At 54.7% G+C, this 17,558-nt stretch overlaps 7 protein-coding genes across 7 annotated transcripts; 5 read left to right on the top strand and 2 right to left on the bottom strand.

Moving 5' to 3' along the window:
• On the bottom strand, positions 1 to 1,200 carry CAOG_08969 (hypothetical protein; the record flags this gene model as incomplete). Its single annotated transcript, XM_011272345.1, has 2 exons — positions 1 to 112; positions 180 to 1,200. Coding segments are annotated over 2 exons (1,133 nt in total), but the record flags the coding sequence as incomplete, so codon positions are not given.
• Positions 1,201 to 2,129: 929 nt separating this feature from the next.
• CAOG_08968 (hypothetical protein) lies at positions 2,130 to 2,783 on the top strand (the record flags this gene model as incomplete). The annotated part of the gene is made up of 1 exon (XM_011272344.1): positions 2,130 to 2,783. The coding sequence occupies one exon, from the start codon at positions 2,130 to 2,132 to the stop codon at positions 2,781 to 2,783; it is 654 nt and encodes a 217-aa protein (XP_011270646.1).
• Positions 2,784 to 3,287: 504 nt separating this feature from the next.
• CAOG_08967 (saccharopine dehydrogenase) lies at positions 3,288 to 6,213 on the top strand. Its single transcript, XM_011272343.1, has 9 exons — positions 3,288 to 3,314; positions 3,568 to 3,653; positions 4,172 to 4,304; positions 4,394 to 4,754; positions 4,901 to 5,208; positions 5,328 to 5,405; positions 5,527 to 5,683; positions 5,763 to 5,871; positions 6,011 to 6,213. Exons 1-9 carry the CDS (start codon positions 3,307 to 3,309, stop codon positions 6,118 to 6,120), a joined length of 1,350 nt encoding a protein of 449 aa, XP_011270645.1. The 5' UTR covers positions 3,288 to 3,306; the 3' UTR covers positions 6,121 to 6,213.
• An 87-nt stretch (positions 6,214 to 6,300) lies between these two features.
• On the top strand, positions 6,301 to 7,614 carry CAOG_06296 (hypothetical protein). Its single transcript, XM_004344995.2, has 4 exons — positions 6,301 to 6,535; positions 6,786 to 6,928; positions 7,007 to 7,159; positions 7,276 to 7,614. Exons 1-4 carry the CDS (start codon positions 6,334 to 6,336, stop codon positions 7,552 to 7,554), a joined length of 777 nt encoding a protein of 258 aa, XP_004345045.1. The 5' UTR covers positions 6,301 to 6,333; the 3' UTR covers positions 7,555 to 7,614.
• Positions 7,518 to 9,533, bottom strand: CAOG_06295 (INO80 complex subunit C). The gene is made up of 3 exons (XM_004344994.2): positions 8,221 to 9,533; positions 8,018 to 8,119; positions 7,518 to 7,933 (listed from the first exon to the last, which is right to left on the bottom strand). The coding sequence occupies exons 1-3, from the start codon at positions 9,352 to 9,354 to the stop codon at positions 7,631 to 7,633; spliced, it is 1,539 nt and encodes a 512-aa protein (XP_004345044.2). The 5' UTR covers positions 9,355 to 9,533; the 3' UTR covers positions 7,518 to 7,630.
• A 175-nt stretch (positions 9,534 to 9,708) lies between these two features.
• On the top strand, positions 9,709 to 12,104 carry CAOG_06294 (hypothetical protein). The gene is made up of 7 exons (XM_004344993.2): positions 9,709 to 9,807; positions 9,890 to 9,976; positions 10,046 to 10,129; positions 10,217 to 10,300; positions 10,389 to 10,472; positions 10,551 to 10,625; positions 10,724 to 12,104. The coding sequence occupies exons 1-7, from the start codon at positions 9,731 to 9,733 to the stop codon at positions 11,841 to 11,843; spliced, it is 1,611 nt and encodes a 536-aa protein (XP_004345043.2). The 5' UTR covers positions 9,709 to 9,730; the 3' UTR covers positions 11,844 to 12,104.
• Positions 12,105 to 12,129: 25 nt separating this feature from the next.
• CAOG_06293 (hypothetical protein) lies at positions 12,130 to 17,298 on the top strand. The gene is made up of 2 exons (XM_004344992.2): positions 12,130 to 12,260; positions 12,517 to 17,298. The coding sequence occupies exons 1-2, from the start codon at positions 12,173 to 12,175 to the stop codon at positions 17,205 to 17,207; spliced, it is 4,779 nt and encodes a 1,592-aa protein (XP_004345042.2). The 5' UTR covers positions 12,130 to 12,172; the 3' UTR covers positions 17,208 to 17,298.
• Positions 17,299 to 17,558: the final 260 nt, after the last annotated feature.

Here is a 17,558-nt window from a genome sequence, read left to right as displayed (position 1 = left end):
GGAAGGCGCCATTGCGACCGGCTTGTCACGCAATCATCAGCCGAGGCGACAAGTGAGCGAGAGAAGGCAGTCACTTCCCCGGCGGAGCATGGCGTTCGGCCTGGTGTGGGACCTGGCGTGGGGGCAGCCGGGGTGTGCGCCCCACCACCACCACCACCCGAGGTGACTGGAGCGCGGACCATGGCGGTTGCGGTCAGGCTGCTCGTGGGCGTCCTGTCCCGCCCCCGCGCGGTTGCTGGGGCTCGACAGATGGGCGCCACCGGCAAACGACCTGTTGGAGGTAAAGTCGTCCAGGGCGCCGCCGCCGCCCATGGCTGGCGAAGGAAGGCCAAAAGCGGCAAAGTCGGGCGAGTTCATCATGACCACGCCCCCGTCGGGTGTCGTGGGGTGGGTGCCCGAGCCAGAGCCGTCCTTGGTCTTGGTGCCAAAGCGGAAGACGAGGCGGGCTTGGTCTTGCTTGATGCCGAGCACGGAGCGGGCGGCGTCGTCAATCTCGGCAATGTGGCGGTGGAAGCGCAGGCCGGCGAGATCGTTGACGGAGAGGCGCTCGACCGCCTCCTGGAAATCGGCCACCTGGACGGCAAAGCAGAGGAAGAGCTCGAGGGCCAGCGGGGCGGATGACGTCAGACGGGGCGACACAATGCTGCCCGACTTGGATCCAGCGAGACGGACGAGCAGGGAGCAGAGCGGAATGGCGATGGGCTTTCCCGGCAGCGAGACGACCTTGTCGCGCACGCAGGCGTCAAAGAACTTGCCGAGATGGACGATGGCGCTGTCACTACTTGCGGCAATGTCCGAGTTCGGGGTGAGGTGGCGGGGCAGACTTGCTGCTGCTGCTGCAGGCGATGACGTCAAAGTCGAAGCAGTCGAAGCAGAAGCTGCTGCGTTGTTGTTGGCGCGGCGCGATTCAAAAAGCTGGACTGCCTCGGCGAGCGTCGTGGGACCGCCCGCGGGGACATCGCGGTGGTCTTCGTCCTGCAGCAAGGGGATGGCCTCGCGCAGGTAGTTCTCGGCGCGGCGCTTGCGGGCGGTCTGGCGCGAGATCAACGCGCGCTCGTCATCGTCATCGGTGGCGCGGGGGCGTGGGTGACCTCCAGCAGCAGCAGCAGCAGTCGAGCCAGAGGCAGCGGTGAGGCGGGCAAAACGCGTGCTATTCGCATCGGTGTCAGGTTTATTTGAGCGCGGACTACGCGAGCTCATCGAGGTGGGGGGTTGGGGGTTGGGGTGAAGGGCGACGAAGGGCCAAAGAAGAAAAGAAGAGTGAAGAAGAAGACTTGCCATTTTTAAAATCGTTTATGTTTTACAATCGTTTTTGTAATGCTTTGCTCTGGCTGTCTCGTGTTGCGCTTTGCTTGGGGGGTTTGACTAGCTGCATGGGTTGCTCGTGGAATTGCATCCGTCGTGAGGGGGGGTAGGAAGGAGAGAGCGGAGAGGGGGCTCGTTGAAGAAATCGAATGACGAAGTGGCAAAAAAGCAATGACGCTCATGCGCTTTTCGTGATGTAACGGAATGAACATGAAAAAGAAGCGCGTGATTGAAAATTTCGGGTGCCACGCACAATTAAGTAAATAAACACGAGTTGTAAATGTATTTTAAAAAAAAGGAAAAAAAAAAGGAAAAAGAAGGTGGGGGGAAAACAGCGAAGTGGATCACGATCATGGATGACTGGATGGATGAATGAATGGATGGATTGTCGCTCAGCTGTTCCGACTGGCATCCTCAACTCTGCGAAACTCTATGCTTCAAAGGTCACTCTCCGACATGCTCGGAGCTGCTTCTGCGGTTTCCACGCGTTTGTTGCCATTTTGACACGGTGGCGTCGGTCGTCTTGATCTCTCTTCAGTCGTTTTACAATCTCCCGCCAAAGATACGAAAGAATTGCACCTACTCTTCTTTTGAGGAGATTGGCGACCAACAAGGACTTGACCATGGTCATTTCTGGCTGCTCCGGCTTGACTCGTGCTGTACGACGATTGACGTAGGTGTTTTACATTTGGCGTGGCGCATGCGTTCCCGGCCAGCGATGAATCTCAGTCTCTCTACTTGCCAAGTCTCTCTGACCGCATTCATTTTGGTGTGTTGGGATCTGCTCAAGGGCGTGGACTTTACGAAGACGGCAAAGCCAAGCAATGGCTGTTGTTGACCTGGCAGAGGCAACGTTCAACGCGCGCCTGGTCGACCTCGCCACGTTCGATGGAGCAGGTCATCTCAATGTGCGCAACAAAGGCTCCAGAGTTGTGTGGCAGCTGCGCTTTCCCGTCGGTGACTGTACATGTATGGAGCTGGTCAACCAGACAACGTTTGAGGCGGTGAAAATGTCCAAGAAAACCGAGACCAAGCATTCGCTCGAGTTTGACGGTCGACAGCTGGATGGCCGCTACTTGTTTGTCACCATTCAAGAGCTACCCGAAAATCGCGCATATTTCGCGGCCGTTCGTGTGCTCGACACGAGCATCTGGCCGTTGACGGTTCGCCAGTACGCTGTCGCGCGAAAGTGTCACGGTACCACCTTGCAGGGCCGACACTGCTTGCGGACGGGCTCTTTCTTTGACTACTGCCACAATCACATTGGACAAGCGCGACGACCGACTCCAGAAGCGCCACTGCGCGAGACGCGTCAGTACAAGTCTCTCGTGAACTTTGCCCGGACCGAGGCGCTTGACATTTCCCAGTTGCTGGAGCGACTGGAGCGACTCGGCGTGAGCAGTGGAGAAAGCGCAGCTGCTGAGAACCTTGCCAACGGCAGTCTCAACTGCAGTTCAGCGAAAGCGCAGTCAGCTTGAGCTGTTTTGTTGGTCCAGCTCGGTGGCAACCTGGAGCAGCGGCGGCATTGAGCTCTCGTTCACTCCGTTCGAGGTCGAGACACTCTTGCTGGTCGTGCGTGGATGATGTTGGTTGTGGCATGAACCCCCGCGAACCCCTACTCAGATAAATCTCCATATCTATGTCTTTGTCTCGTAAAAATGCAGCAGCGTTCAAAATCGACTCGTCGTAAAAATGCAGCGTTCCACCCCTTCAAATTCGACTCGTCAGTCCCTAACTCTCACGCAGGGCTCGGTCACTGTTTCAACACTCTGTGACATGTGTCTGAGCCAAAAGTCGTGTGACAAAAAACGCGAGAATCGCCGATCTTGCGCTCTTCGCCAATTCAAGAGTTTGTCTCCGGGACTCGAAAGCGAGGCGGCTCCCATGCGTTTGATAGCACCACGTTAGACTTGCATTTACAGTACCAGACATGACTCAATTCCCTATTGTAGGAGTTGACATTCAAAAGCTCACTCTTTGATCTCTCAAAGCAAAACAACCATGACCAAGTACAGCTCTACAATCCGACACTCTCTCCCGTCAACCACCCTTCCCTTTCCCCCCCCCCCATATATGAAAACACTCCCTGATGATCTGTGCAATGCGAGCAACAAGATGCATCCCCCTTCTCCCCCCCCCCCTAATGCACTGTGCCACGGTCACGTTCGCATTGCCTCATGCGTTTTTGCTCACTCACTCCAACGTTTCTCCCCCCCCCCGCCGCCGCCTTGACTCCTCTCCGCAATGCATCACCCACACTAGGAAAATCCTGCTGTTTGGTGCTGGCTACGTGGCCCCGCCGTTCGTCGAGTACATGCTCCGCCGCCCAGAGAACTTTGTGACGATCGGTAAGCAAAGCACTCACTCTCCCTCCTTCCTCAATGCACTCTCTCTATCTCTATCTCTCCGCATGCGTTTTTTTGGTTCCAAGTGGAATCCGTCTCGCCGCACGGCTTTGATGTGTGCTGATGGATGGCAATTGACGAGGCATGTCACTGCTGCTTGCTGCTGCTTGCTGCTGCTGCTCGCCTTCACACTGAGTCCCTCGCTCCCTCACTTGTCCGCTCAGTGGCCGGGATCTCGCTCTTTTGCCGCTCGCCCCCGCTGTCCCCAGCATCCAATCACCCCCCCCCCCGCCCCGTCGCAGTGACGCTGTGCACGAGCATCCTCTGCTCTTGGGGTCTCTCTTCGGAGAAGGGGGTCGCCGTTTTCAACATTGGTCGCTGTGTCCGATCATCCAATCTCTCCGCCCTTTTTGCGTTTTCTTTGCCTTGACTCCAAAACACTTCCACCTCACAAAACAAAAACACAAAAAACTCATCAACTCACTGGGATTTTTTTATAATGTCATTTTGATTCGAAACAGCTGCACGCACTCTGACCTCGGCGCAGAAGCTCTCGGCCAAGTTCCCGGAAGGCAAGACTGCTCCTCTTCAGCTCGCCGTCACCGATGAAGCTGCTGTCGATGCTGCTGTCGCTGCCCACGACATTGTGATCAGGTAAACTGCAATCGCAGCTGCTCCGAGTCGATGACTGAGAATGAAAAGTTTTCGACACCACTAAACTCATCCAACTCCTCCCCCATCAGCTTGATCCCCTACACCTTCCATGCGCTCATCATCAAGTCCGCCGTCAAGAACAAGAAGGACTTTGTCTCGACGAGCTACATCTCGCCCGCCATGCTCGAGCATGACGAGGCTGCCAAGGCTGCTGGCGTCACTGTCATGAACGAAATTGGCGTCGACCCCGGTGTGGACCACGTCTACGCCATGAAGACCATCGACGAGGTTCATGCCAAGGGCGGCAAGGTGCTTTCCTTCCTCTCGTACTGTGGCGGTCTTCCAGCGCCCGAGAGCTCCAACAACCCTCTTGGCTACAAGTTCAGCTGGTCTCCTCGCGGTGTCCTGCTCGCTGCCCGCAACGCCGCCAAGTTCAAGGAGAATGGCGAGGTGAGGCATGCTGGTGTTTGAGAAGGGGCGGGAGGCGGGGGGGGTTGGATTTGTTTGTTTGTTTCGACGAGGTTTTGGTTGGCTTGCCAGATTCTAACTTGTCACCATGTCCCTTGTCCCATTTTTCATCCGACGCAACAACGCAGATTGTCTCTATCCCCGGTCCCGAGCTGTTGCGCAAGGGCCCCAAGCCAATTTTCATCTACCCCGCATTCGCATTCGAGGGCTACCCCAACCGCGACTCGGCGCCTTACGAGCAGCGTTACAACATTCCCGAGGCCCACACTATTCTGCGTGGAACTCTCCGCTACCAAGGCAACCCGCGCTTTGTGCTGACCTTTGCCGACATCGGTTTGCTGAGCGACGAGCCGCAAGCACATCTGGCTGCCGATGCACCCGCTCAGTCGTGGCTTGATATCTTGGGCAAGCTTTTGGGTGTTGCTGCTTCCTCAGAGTGAGTCGTTTTGCGTGTGTTTTTGCACGTTTTGGAGGAGGGCAGGGAGGGTTTGATGGTTTTACGCCACGAATTCTCACAAGTTTGCTTGCATCTGTGGAATGTGTTCAAACTTCCAGGGTGATCCAAGAGGCCATCGCCACCAAAGCCCAACTCACTGGCGATGAAAAGAAGCGTGTCATCCACGGTTTCAAGTGGTATGGAGTCATGTGGTTTTTTTGTTTTGTTCAAAACTGCTGCACTTGTGGGACTTTTCCTGGCCTCTGCAATCCTGACCTTCCTCCACTAATTTCACTGTTGCCCTCTTTCGGTCTGTAGGCTTGGCATGCTTTCGGCCGACCCTGCCGACAAGCGCGGCACCCTTCTCGACACCTTGTCCGCGACGCTGGAAAAGAAAATGTCGTTCGGCCCTGGCGAGCGCGACATGATCATGCTTCAGCACAAGTTCGAAATCGAGTGGGCTGACGGTCGCAAGGTGGGTACATCATTAGGGAGAAACTTGTTTTGACCAAAACAACACTGATGTATTCTGAAAAATGAATGAATATTCGCAGGAGACCCGCACGGCCACCCTTCTTGAGTACGGTCAGCCTGACGGCATCACTGCTATGGCTCGCACTGTTGGTGTTCCTTGCGGCATTGCCACGCAGCTCATTTTGGATGGTACGCAAACAAGTTCAACGTGTTTGCTGTTTTGTTTCAATTTTTGGTTGGCTTTCAATGTTCGAATGGCTCTATGGCACACCTCTTTTGTCTCACGGACAATCCGTTTTTCTGTTGCTCTGTTCTTATCTGGTTGCAGGCGTTATCAACCGCAAGGGTGTTATTGCGCCCATGACTCCTGACGTCTACCTGCCCCTGCTCAAGGAGCTCGAGGCCGAGCATATCACATGCATCGAGGAGTCTGTTTAAGCTAACAAAGTCTCTTCTTCTCTTCTCTGTTGCGAGTTGTGATTTGCGAGTGTGTCAAGTTTTGATGAATACACTGTCAAATTTTAAACGGTTCATCTCGTTGTAGCGATCGTCTCCTCCTTTGATCCGTTGTTCTATAATTCTCAGCTCCAATTTCACTTGAGCTGATCAGTCCTGTTCATACCATTCGTCTCTCGACGACTTCGACGATCAATGAGCAGTAGCACGACGGGCGCTCAGCCAGCACAACGGTCGCGCATCGGGCTTCTCCTGAGCGCCGCGTTCGGCTTCAGCACATACATTGTGACCGTTGCTGTGATTCTCCACACTGTCGCCTTCCTGCACGCTGGTCCGCCTGCGCCTGGTGGCTCTGCGGCTGGTTCCAATTCGAACGCTCGGTTTCCCGCGCTCGTCGGTAACCCTTCCACCATTGCCCCCCCCACGTCACCGCGTTCCCTCACTCATCCACTCGTGCCATTCGTTGGTGATTGATTCCTCAATTGCCAACCGTGTTGAAGTGTTGAAGGGGGGAAAGCGTCGGTCAACCTATCTTCTCAAATTTCTCAATCTCCTTCCATGCACACATCGACGCATACATTCACAACGTATCAATCAGTTCGTGCTCTCACTGTTTTTTGGTTCTTATTTTCTTGGTTTGTTGGCAGTCGATTGCGGATTGTTAATCCTGTTCGCCGTCCAGCACTCGGCGATGGCAACCCAGTGGTTCAAGACTCGGGTTTTGGCTCGGATCTGCCCGAACATTGTCGAGCGATCCGTCTATGTGCTTGCCAGCTCTGTGTGCTTGGAGGTAAGTGCTTCTGTTGTTCTGCCGCAGGGTAAATCCAAAGCGTATGGCCGTCCTAATTTCGCTGTGTCATTTTCTCAGGTTGTCCTTCTCAATTGGCGCTTTGGGTCGATGGTGTGGGATGTGTCGCCGCACTTGCGCTTGCCTCTGGATCTGGCGCACATTCTGGGCTGGATTCTCATCTTTTCGGCGGCCGTGCAGGTCGACTACCTTGAGTTGTTGGGACTGCTTCAAGTATGTCCCAAAAAAAAAACATCCTGTCACCGCTCGAGACGCCCTTGTTTGCAACTTGCCGACTGACGACTGACGATTCACCCCTTGTTTGCTCTCTTTTTTTCCACGCATGGCAGATCCGATACGCCTTCATCAACCGTGATGCACCGATCGTCTACCGTTCGCAACGCGTTCAGGCTCTCTATCGACACATGCGGCATCCAATGCTCATTGGAGCTTTGCTGGTCCTTCTGTCGACGCCAGTCATGACCACTGATCGTCTTCTGCTGGTGGTTGGCTTTGCCGCCTACGAGATGGCGGCAAGCCGCCTCGATCACCGCGACGTAGAGTATGTGCGCCAGCAACTGCTCAAGCAAAAGCGAAAACTTCTTGATGAAGCACAAGAGGAACAATAATAAATACAGCCAGCAGCCAGGATTGCAAAAGGCTTTTGCTGTGAGAACAAAATATCAAACATGTGCCAACACAATCTCAGGCCAGAGTCATGCGTACACCCCGTAGTTCTAGATAGCCGTGTGCGATATGCGATGGAAGCGATCGCGCATACTCAAACTCGGGGATGGTGGCATAACGCAGCTTTGTCCGCGGGTCCATGTAGGGAGCAGGCAAGCTTGACACGTCGGCGTACTTTTTCGCGGGAAGCATCGATGGCGGAGCTTCAATGCTGGAATATGTGGGCACATCGTGGCCCCAGGGAAGGCTTCGCTCTGCTGCGATGACTTGTTTCAGACTCTTCCAGGTTCGCTGATTGTTGCGGTTTGGCGGGTAAATATCCTGGAACGAATTATGCCGTGGAATGAGCAACAAACCATTCTCGGTGCCCAGACAACAAAATACACGGCCGCTGGTATGACCTACAGAGAAAGATTGGGTTTTGAAGCTTGGTGGAGGCGGAGCGGCTGGCAGCGGGAGCGCAGCAGCAGCCACACGACGAGGAGGCATGTTCTTGGGAGGTCGTCCCTAGTTTCACCCACCATCACCAAAAACATTCGACATTTCACAGGATGAGTGAGATTGGGGCCAACACAAACTGAACGGCGCACGCAGGACGGCGCTTGTACCTTCCGAGGCACCTTGCGGCCTGTCGTCTCGGTCTTTTCACTGACTTTCTGCTCCTCTTCATTCACGAGTATGTCGCTGGGAATATTTGAATCAGCGTTGGCATCGCTGCCGACTTCGCTGTCGCTAAGTTCCACACGACGTCGTTTGGTGCGATCTTTTGAGGATGAGATAAGTTCTTGTGCTGCTGCAGGTCGCTTGGCCCCCGTTGTTGTAGCTGCTGGGAGCTCCGTCAAAGTCTTGGGTTGCTTGGGTTGAACTGCAGCTGAGTTGTCGCTATCCTCGTGCGCTGACAGGTCATCTTCATGGTAGTTTGTCTCGGCCCGCTGTCGCGACGATCTTCGCACCCATTGCTGTCGGCTGTTACTCTGTTGAGCAGGTGCACGTCCGCGTCTTTGTCGTGGCAAACTGTCGTCGGATTCGGCTTCCGACTCTTCTTCATCGTCCTCGTCCTCTTCGCTGTCCTCGTCCTCGTCACTATCGTCCTCGTCGTCGTCGTCTTCATCTTCTTCCTCTTCGTCGCTGCCGTGCCTACGTCGTGCACCTCGCGTCGAATTCGCCCTCCGGTTCTGGCTGGTTGCAGCTCGAAGCTTGCTTGGTTTCGCTTTCGCAGCGGATCGCCCCGGTTTTCTTGCATTCTTCTTGGCAGATCTTGCTCCTCCATGCTTCTTCTTGTCGGTATCATGAGTAGTTCGCTTTGGTGGCCTTCCTCGTCCTCGTTTCGCAGGAGGTCGAGCAACTTCCTCGTCGTCCTCGCTCTCGTCCTCGCTCTCGTCCTCGTCCTCGTCTTCATCTTGATCATCACTGTCGTCGTCACCTTCGCTTGCATCATCGTCGTCGTCGTCCTCATCATCATCATTGAGTTGGCGCTTGTTCGCTCTTGGGCTCAATCCAGCCGCCGCTGCTGCAGCTCGACGCTGTGGCACCGCTGCCACTGCCACTGCCACTGGCGCTGGTTCATGGTGCGTTTCTCTGCTTCGTGCTGCGTGTGCTCGCACGGTGGCAGTTTGGCGTGCAGCAGCGACAGGTCGACCGTGATGCTGGTCATCGCTCTCAGACTCTGAGGACGATGAAGACACGGCGCGCCTCACCACAGACGCTGGTGCAGCTGCAGTTTGGTGGCGCAGACGAGCCATCGTGTGTTACTGAAAGCAAAGTTTCAAAGGGCAGTGAACAAAACGATCGAGCTGAAGACTCTGAAAACAAAAAAGGAGAGAGAGAATGAGAACTGAGAGCTGAAATCAACAACATTTCTGAGAAATCAAGTCAAGCCGCCAACGAATCAACATAAAAGCATGAAGTGCCCATCTTTGTGGGTGGATGACACTCGCAACGCTTGACAAAACTGCAGATTTACCGCCATCGTGAATGTCGAGTACAGATCTGAAAAATTGCGGAGGCGAAAATGGGTCGTTCTGGCGTTGAGTCTAGAGACAGATTGGCATATCCATTTGAAGCTTGTTATGTTGGGAAGGGACAGTCTTAGTTTCGTTGTGCTGATTCAGCGCTCCAATGGTGTCTTATGAGAATATGACTGAGCGTCAACGCTTTTGGTTTGACTTTGCCCAGGAAGGTGGTAAAGTGCTCTTGTAAGATACAGTATCTCCAAGCTTATTGCACAGTGTGTCAGCTATGTGTGTGTGTGTGTGTTCTGACAAAGAGGAAGGACAGTGTGAAAGACAGTGACTTAGACGAGGCTGGAGCACAGGCGGTTGCTGAGGTACTCAAACTGAACCAGACAAAAGCGCCTTGGGTCTCGTAAGGCATCTCACCTTGACTGATGCATGTGGCATTCAGAAAGCTCACTGATGGAGAGGGAATGGACAGTCTGGAGTGTAATCACATTGGCGATGCCATAGCGCAGACGCTGGCTGAGGGACTCAAAGTGAACACGTCGCTGCCTCAGTTCTAGTACGTCACCTCACTTCTGCTGATGTTTGTGAGTGAGAAATCCAGCAAAAAGCATTCAGAAAGCTCACTGATGGAGGGGATAACCAGCTTGAGCCACAATGAGATTGGCAATGCTGGAGCACAGGCGATTGCAGAAGCTCTCAAAGTCAACACGACATTGGATTTTCTCGGGTATGTCATCTCACTTTGATTGGTGCATGTGAGTGGATGATGCAGCGGATGCCATTCAGAGTGACTCACTGATGGAGGGGACGGATAGTTTGGACTCGAATCAGATTGACGACTTAGGAGCATTTTTCATTGCTGAAGCACTCAAAGTAAACAAGACGCTGACTTACCTTCGGTAAACATTGAACACTTCAAGATGTGCTGAGGTCGTTTAATTCTTGCTTCACTCTGACAAGATTCCTGACGACAACAGTTTGGACAACAACCTCCTGACCAACGTTGGAATCAAAATACTCAATCAAACAGGCAATTCCATTTGTAAACTAGTGTAAGATTCTGCCGTTTTATGGGATTCTTGCATTAAGTTCAATCCGAACAACAACCCATTCACTTGCTTGAGCGAAATTGGCGTTTCTTGGATGGCAGGGGTCTTGACAACCAACGTGTTCCGTCGCTTGCCGAACTGAATCAGATTGTAGCTCGTGCTGCAGCAGGCGTTATACATATCGCCGATATTCAGCAATTGCGTTACGATCACGCTGCCAAAGCTCAGCAATGGCGCTCGGAGCTCTCTGTGAAAGATCAGGAGCTGCAACAGCTTCGCTCCGAGCTTGTGACCAGGAATCATGAACTAAAATCAGCTCATGAGCGGATTGACGCGCTTGAGCGCAACCATCCGAACTCTGGCCACCCCATCCCTCAGATTCCGTTGTCAACTCTCGTCACCGCCACCAACAGTTTTGCTGACTCTCTGCTCGGCGAAGGAGCATTTGGTCGCGTGTACGCCGCCAGTCTGGATGGATCACGCGTCGCCATCAAGAAGCTGTCCGCCGAAACGATCGAAAGCTATGCCACTTTTCTAGCAGAACTATCTGCTCTCGCTCGATTCCGTCACCGAAATATCATTACCATTCTATTCTATGCCGAAGCGCACGGTGAATATTGCTTGGTGTACGAGTTTATGCAAAACGGTTCTGTGCGCGACCGCTTGGATTGCAAGAAGGACACCCCTCCGCTGACTTGGTCTCAGCGCCATCGCATTGCCGTGGATGTCTCGCGTGGCATGAACTACGTCCAGACAGTCTTCGCACCTGATCATGTTTTGTTCCATCTTGATCTCAAGACGGACAATGTGCTTTTGGGCGAGTTCTTCAATGCAAAGGTGTCTGATTTTGGGCTTGTTCGTGTTGCCCAACGCCTTGATGAGAAAAGCTACCTTCGCACCCAGAACCTTCAAGGTACAACGGCTTACGTGTGTCCCGACTTCCGCGAAGGTCGCATGACCATTAAGACAGACGTGTATGCATTCGGCATGATTCTGCTGGAATTGTTGACTGCAATGAAACCAAGCAACCGCCTGAAAGCAGAGACGCGGAAAGCTGTCAAAAACAAGAACATTTATGACATGCTGGACGCGGCGCTCGCTTCAACCCAAGAGCGCCAAAGCGCCAGCAAGATGGTCACTCTTGCCCTCGAGTGTCTTGACGACGACACTGACGATCGCCCAACGTTTGGACACCTCCTTGCCACATTGGATCGTTTTTGACATGCCGAAGATGTTGTATTGGTGTTTCAGAACTGTATCAGGGTTCAGCATGTCGATATCTTTTGAATGAGGATGAGTCTATTCTCTCCCGCTCGACAAGATGTTCCTGCAGATGTTGTAACATTTGCTTCCTGGATTGTTCGTTTCGCAATTGGTTCTTGCTCTCATCACTGTTCTCTTTTGTTGTTGTTGCTGTTGTTGCTGTTGTTTTGTTGTTGTTTGGTTGTTCGTTCATTTCCCTCATTTCCACTTTGTTATCCATTTCATTCATTGATCCTTCGCTCAGTCCCTTTCTTTGACAGTGTTTCATTTTCAGATTTTCAGTCAGCATGAGCATTGACGCTCAGCTTGAGGCTGTTGGAGTGCTGGACTGCGCGCGCATTCGCCAGTCGCTGAGTCTCCCAGACACCTCCCCAGGTAACCCCACACACACACACACACACCTTTTTGTTCATCCATTCTGGTTACCTTATCATGATCGCCTGTTCACCGCGCTTTGTCGGTCGGTCGTCCAAACGCTCGTTTTCCTACTCTGCTGCAATCTTTGCTGCCAATACGAGGCGTAACTCTCAACCGAGAGAGAGAGAGAGAAGTGCTCCTTGTTTCATCCATCCAAACTCATCTTACTAACATGAGCTTGTTTGACGCTCTGTCTGTTTGATATTTGCTGCAGATGCGTGGATGCAGCTGGTCAGGATGTCTCTGTCGCCGTTCGGTGACGTACTCGTTGCTGCGACCAAGCGGCGGTTTATCGTCCTGCGACCACAACCCAGTCACAGCGGAGCTACTGCTGAGCCGCCATCATCATCATCATCATCATCATCACCAGCCAACGCTGGAGCTGGAGCTGGAGCTGGAGCCGGAGCCCACGCTGGCGCAATGCGCTTTGCTGTCGTCGCGTCGGGCAGCGAGTGCGCTGGGCTGGACGACTTTATCACGGCCGTCCTCGTCCTGCCAATGTCAGTGCCTCTGGCAAGCAGTCACAGTGGACATACACAACAGCACTATGGAGCAGACCAGCGCGTTCGAGACACCGTGGTCGTCGTTGGCTACTCGTCAGGTTACGTTCGCTTCTTCACCGATCGGGGCGAGCTCGTCATGTCCCAGCTGCTGCATAGTGCGCCAGTCGTGCAGATCAAGCTGCGAACAACCTACCGCAGGCGCGAAATGAACGATGACCTCACGGTGCTGTTTCCTGGCACGGCCGTTAGCATTGACGGTTTCAGCCTGCTGCAGAGTTTGCTCGCGTGCATTGGGCAACTCTCGGCTGGTGCGAACAGTGCTGCTGCACAAGTGGCGTCTACCTTACCTGCAGGAAGCGCGGCAATTGCATACAAGAAGTGGAACTTTAACCAGCAAGAAGAGACGTGCGATCTTGTGAGTTGTGCGTTGGAAGCGCCAAACGCCTACGACCACCTGATGAGCATGAGCGTCGGCGCCATGCATCCCGTGCACCGCTACATTACTGTCGGCAAGCTCCCAATGATTGGTCTCTACTCTACCACCGAAGGGCAGCGGCCGTTCTTCTCGGCTGTGGCACTCGCGTCCTCCGTGGCCAGCACGCTGACTTCGGCAGTCTTTTCGTTTGCAAAGAATTGGTGGGGTGGCGGCTCCACCCAGCAGCAGCAGCAGCAGCAGCACCACCAACAGCAACAGCAACAACAACAGCCGCCCGTCATTGAACAAGGAAGCCTTCTTCCGCTGCGCTCTTCCATTTCCGACCCTCGACGAAGAATTGCTAGCATCCAACTTGACCCGTCAGGGACACTTGCAGTGACCACGGATGGATTTGGTCGCGTCATGCTGTTGGATGTCGCAGACGCCACTATCGTGCGCATGTGGAAGGGGTATCGCGACGCCCAATGCGGCTGGATTGAAGTCGACGAATTCATTGCCGACGAAGAGCTAGTGCACGGTCAACAACAGCGTGCGGCATGCCGTGCCTCGTTCTTGTGCATCTACGCGCCGCGCCGTGGATTGCTGGAGGTCTGGGCCATGCGATACGGACCTCGTGTCAAGGCGTTCAACGTCGGCCCTCACGGCACACTGCTTTCCGCCGGATACCAAACTCTGGGTGCACCGCTTGGTGTCTCTGTCTCGTCTGACGAGGCTGCAGGCAGTGGTGGTGCTGCTCCCTCCGCTGCTTCTGCCCTTGATCGACTGCTTGTGCGGCAGCAGCAAGACGGAGGGGTATTGGCCTCAATGGCGTCCTCGCCTTCGCTGGTCGCATGCTCGTCGCGAAGCGTGTTTGTGGCAGCAGATGGCACCGTGTTTGATATTGTCGTTCCATTCCATTGCGCTGCTGATGGCCAGGATACACGGCGACGCGATCAGCAGATTTTGCGACAACTCATGCGCCAAGTCTCGCTTGCCGAATCCAGCAACCCAGCCGCCTCTTTGCAACAAGTAGCAGATGTAAACGACGAGTACATTGCGGCGGATGGGTCGGTGTTTTGCCCACTCCCGGCCGAGGCGGCCATTTTGGACCTCATCAAGTCGCTGCACGGCGCAGAGTCGTTGCAAGAGGCTCTCACCTTCTTGGTTCAACCCTTCCTTCGCGTGTCCTTCCTCGTTGCAGCCACAGAGTTGGTTTTGTCAATGATCACCACCTTATTTCACAGGCAAGATGAGACGCACGGCTCCCCGGCGTCTGGAAAGCTTGCCGGAGGCCAACCAGGTGCTCAACCTCCGTCCCCATCAGGTGGCTCGGTGTCGTTCAGCCCTGAGCAGTTTGCGGTTGTGTCCCAGCAAGTGCTGTCGCGGTTATCGCTGTTGCGCTCGTATCAAGTCCTCGTGCAGCTTGCTGGCGCTGTCCCGGCAAACACAACTCGATCTGCACCCGACAAGCAGCACTTGTTGGAAGCCATCGCCGTCCTCGAACTCTCTCCCGCTCATGCTGAGCACTTTGTCGATATGCTTGCCTTTGCCGTTGCCGTCGAACACGAGCAGCACGGAAGTGTCACCGACGTCGCCATCCCCGACCTGCTAGCCCCGTCCGAGTACCTCGCTTGCTTCAAGACGCTGCCTCCGACCACAGGCGTGCAAACTGGGTCGGCCGACCTGTTAGCCGCTGTGCAACCCGACTTGTCTGACACGCTTCGGCTTCGGCTGGCCACAACCCTGTTCCATCACTTGCTCCTCGGGCAATGGTCTGCGAGTAATCTACGCGCTGTGCTTGGAGCAGTGCCAGTCGCGCCAATCGAACTTCTCGCGCTGTTTCTCGCGTTTGTGCTACATTGCGTGCCGCGGGTAGAGCGCATTGCCAGACACCCGACTGTCGAGCGCCTGCATACGGTCGTTGGAGCCCTGCTGGCGACTGCCTCCTCATCTGCCGCGTCCACGGCTGCCACATCTCACGCAAAGAGCAACCCTCTGCTGTCGCAATCTCAGTTGTGGTGGCGAGGACTCTTTAACACGCTAGAGCGCTCGCCGAATCTGGCCAATGCGCTGATTATTGCACACATTGCTCGGAGCCTCATCCAAGACATTTCCGGTGTGGCATCTGATGTGCCTTCGTCGCCTTTGTCCGCTCCTGCGAATGGCCAGACAACCTCGCCGCCGGAATTGACGTTGCACGCATGGTCGCAGCTCTGTGCTCGTCTTGAAGATGCGGTGCTGCTTCGAGCAGGGGTGAGCCCGGCTGTCGTGCAAGCTTTTTGCGGGGCTTCTGCCTTGTCCGTGTTCTATCTTCGCGACAATGGGAGTGTGGTCGAGTTGCTGGCCCTGCAGTGCGTTGCCCTCGGGCTGGACGTGGACGAGCTGGTTGACTTGTTCCAGCGAGGCCACGTTGCTACTGGCGCTGCTGCTGCCAGTTCAGCCTCTTCGACTGCTGAGCCGTCCGCCTCGGCGGTGCAGCTGACATTGCGGCCAGAGGACGGACTGGCACGCTCTTTGTTGAGGCGGATGCTGGAACACTTTGGCGCCAGCATTCTGCCTGCCGAGCTGCTTGCACATATTGGCTGGATGCTCGTGCAGCAGTGGACACGCGAAGGTCAAGACCAGATTGACCGTCTTGAACGTGCCTTGCAGTGTTTCACAGCAATCACTTCGCCACGAGTCGTCGCCCTGCAGGCGTCCTTCTCGCAATCGACTCACGCAGCGGCACAACAGCAGTGCTGCAAGCTCGCATCGTCCATGTTGCAGCTCGTTTGGGACGCCTCGTTGTCAAAGGTGTTTGGCGCGTTGGTTGCCTTGATGGACAAGGTGGGCAAGTGTCCCAAGGAACGCCTGCTGCAAAAGGCGTTGGATATGAGCTCCAACAGCACCATCTGTTTTGTGCGCTGCTGCCGCACGGTTTCGCTGCTCTTGATTGAGCGCCTTGCTGATGAAGGCATCAAGCCGAGTGCCGCTGTGGTCCAAGTGACTGGACAGTTCCAGATGGATTACCACACGGGTGCTGTTTCGCTCAGCCCGCTCGCAGCGTCGGCGACGAATCAGAAAAGCGCGACGACGGATCTCGGCAAGCCACCAGCGGCGGCTGCAGTCTCACCGGCCGTTGGCCCTATGACTGTATCGGGAATGCTGCCGACTTTGGGGGCCACGCGACTGAGGCCCGAGTGGCAACTCACAAAAGCAGACCGGACTTGCATTGTCGCTCGAGCGCTCAATCTCGGAAGTACAGTGGCGCGGTCTCCTGCTGGAATGAACTTGCTGGCGATGCACATTCTGCTGCTAGACTCTGCTCTTTGCGTTCTGGAGGCGGATATGCGGATGGTTTCGCCGTTGCGCTTGCTGACGGAAGAATCGCGGCGAGCCTTGCTCCGCGCACTCTCTGCCAAGCTTGCCACTGCCGATGATCTGGCCGTGTTTTCGCTCCAGTCTGTCACTGCCGTCGACCGCTCGCGTGATGCAGATGTGTTTCAGTCGCGCCAGGTATTTATCGCGCAGGCATTGAAGCGTGCCGCTCGGCCCGACCTGGTGTCGCTCGTCATGACATTGCCCAGTCGCTTTGGCATGGACCCCGACGAGTTCCAGCGCCAGCGCGTTTGTGACATGTATCGACAGGGTCTGGATGGCTCTGGCGAAGAGGCAGCTCGACAGGTTGTGCACAAGGCAAAGTTGGGCACCGCGCTTCTTGGGATTGCCGCGTCGCGCACTGTCCGATTCCTCACGATGGGGACTCCAGCTCAGAATATGGCGCGAGTGTCGTGTTTCCCTCACGAGGTGCACAGCTGGGTTTGCTCGGTGAATGATGCCGATAGTCGCGAAGGCACGGACGACGGGCTGGATGCTGTGTTGGCGGATGATTCGGCGCTGCCCAAATTGCGAGCACTCGTGTCACTGTGTGTTTCACTGCTTCCTGCAGGCTCTGCTGACTCTCAAATGAGCAGGCGACTGCTATCCGCTCTTGAAAGTTTGCGATAACAAAAAGTAGAAAAGTGCGTCCGTGTTTTTGGCATGTGTGTGTGATCCATGATGTTGTATTTTGACTGTAAAATGTTATATTCTTGTGAGAGATTACTCCGTTGGTATGGGCGTTGGATGTTGGGCGTTTGGCATGGTTTGGAGCCGGTTGAAGAAATTGTGCCAACGCTTTCCACTGAGCTCACTTTGGGGCCTCGATTGAAGGTGAAAAACGGTGAATGCACGCCGTCTTTTTGCTAGTACATGTGTTGAATATCAATCTTGACATTATCAGGTGCTGAGCAGGCCGAATGGGTTGCTTGTTGACCACGATCTGTGACTTGGCGACAAAGTGAAGAAAAACGAGCGAGT

The sequence above is a fragment of the Capsaspora owczarzaki genome (genome assembly GCF_000151315.2).
Source record: "Capsaspora owczarzaki ATCC 30864 unplaced genomic scaffold supercont2.11, whole genome shotgun sequence".
In the NCBI taxonomy this organism is placed as follows: domain Eukaryota; class Filasterea; order Ministeriida; family Capsasporidae; genus Capsaspora; species Capsaspora owczarzaki.
The sequence above is the reverse complement of the archived record's forward strand: the minus strand, read 5'-3'. Positions and strand labels throughout refer to the sequence as shown.

Coding starts and splice junctions, on each gene's coding strand:
- CAOG_08967 (XM_011272343.1), top strand. Junction 3,654..4,171: donor AGAGAACTTTGTGACGATCG/GTAAGCAAAGCA, acceptor GATTCGAAACAG/CTGCACGCACTCTGACCTCG. Junction 4,305..4,393: donor GCCCACGACATTGTGATCAG/GTAAACTGCAAT, acceptor CTCCCCCATCAG/CTTGATCCCCTACACCTTCC.
- CAOG_06296 (XM_004344995.2), top strand. CDS start 6,334: ATGAGCAGTAGCACGACGGGCGCTCAGCCAGCACAACGGTCGCGCATC. Junction 6,536..6,785: donor TCGGTTTCCCGCGCTCGTCG/GTAACCCTTCCA, acceptor GTTTGTTGGCAG/TCGATTGCGGATTGTTAATC. Junction 6,929..7,006: donor CCAGCTCTGTGTGCTTGGAG/GTAAGTGCTTCT, acceptor TCATTTTCTCAG/GTTGTCCTTCTCAATTGGCG.
- CAOG_06295 (XM_004344994.2), bottom strand. CDS start 9,354: ATGGCTCGTCTGCGCCACCAAACTGCAGCTGCACCAGCGTCTGTGGTG. Junction 8,120..8,220: donor GCCGCAAGGTGCCTCGGAAG/GTACAAGCGCCG, acceptor GGGTGAAACTAG/GGACGACCTCCCAAGAACAT. Junction 7,934..8,017: donor TCAAAACCCAATCTTTCTCT/GTAGGTCATACC, acceptor AATTCGTTCCAG/GATATTTACCCGCCAAACCG.
- CAOG_06294 (XM_004344993.2), top strand. CDS start 9,731: ATGGTGTCTTATGAGAATATGACTGAGCGTCAACGCTTTTGGTTTGAC. Junction 9,977..10,045: donor ACAAAAGCGCCTTGGGTCTC/GTAAGGCATCTC, acceptor GGGAATGGACAG/TCTGGAGTGTAATCACATTG. Junction 10,301..10,388: donor ACGACATTGGATTTTCTCGG/GTATGTCATCTC, acceptor GGGGACGGATAG/TTTGGACTCGAATCAGATTG.
- CAOG_06293 (XM_004344992.2), top strand. CDS start 12,173: ATGAGCATTGACGCTCAGCTTGAGGCTGTTGGAGTGCTGGACTGCGCG. Junction 12,261..12,516: donor TCTCCCAGACACCTCCCCAG/GTAACCCCACAC, acceptor TATTTGCTGCAG/ATGCGTGGATGCAGCTGGTC.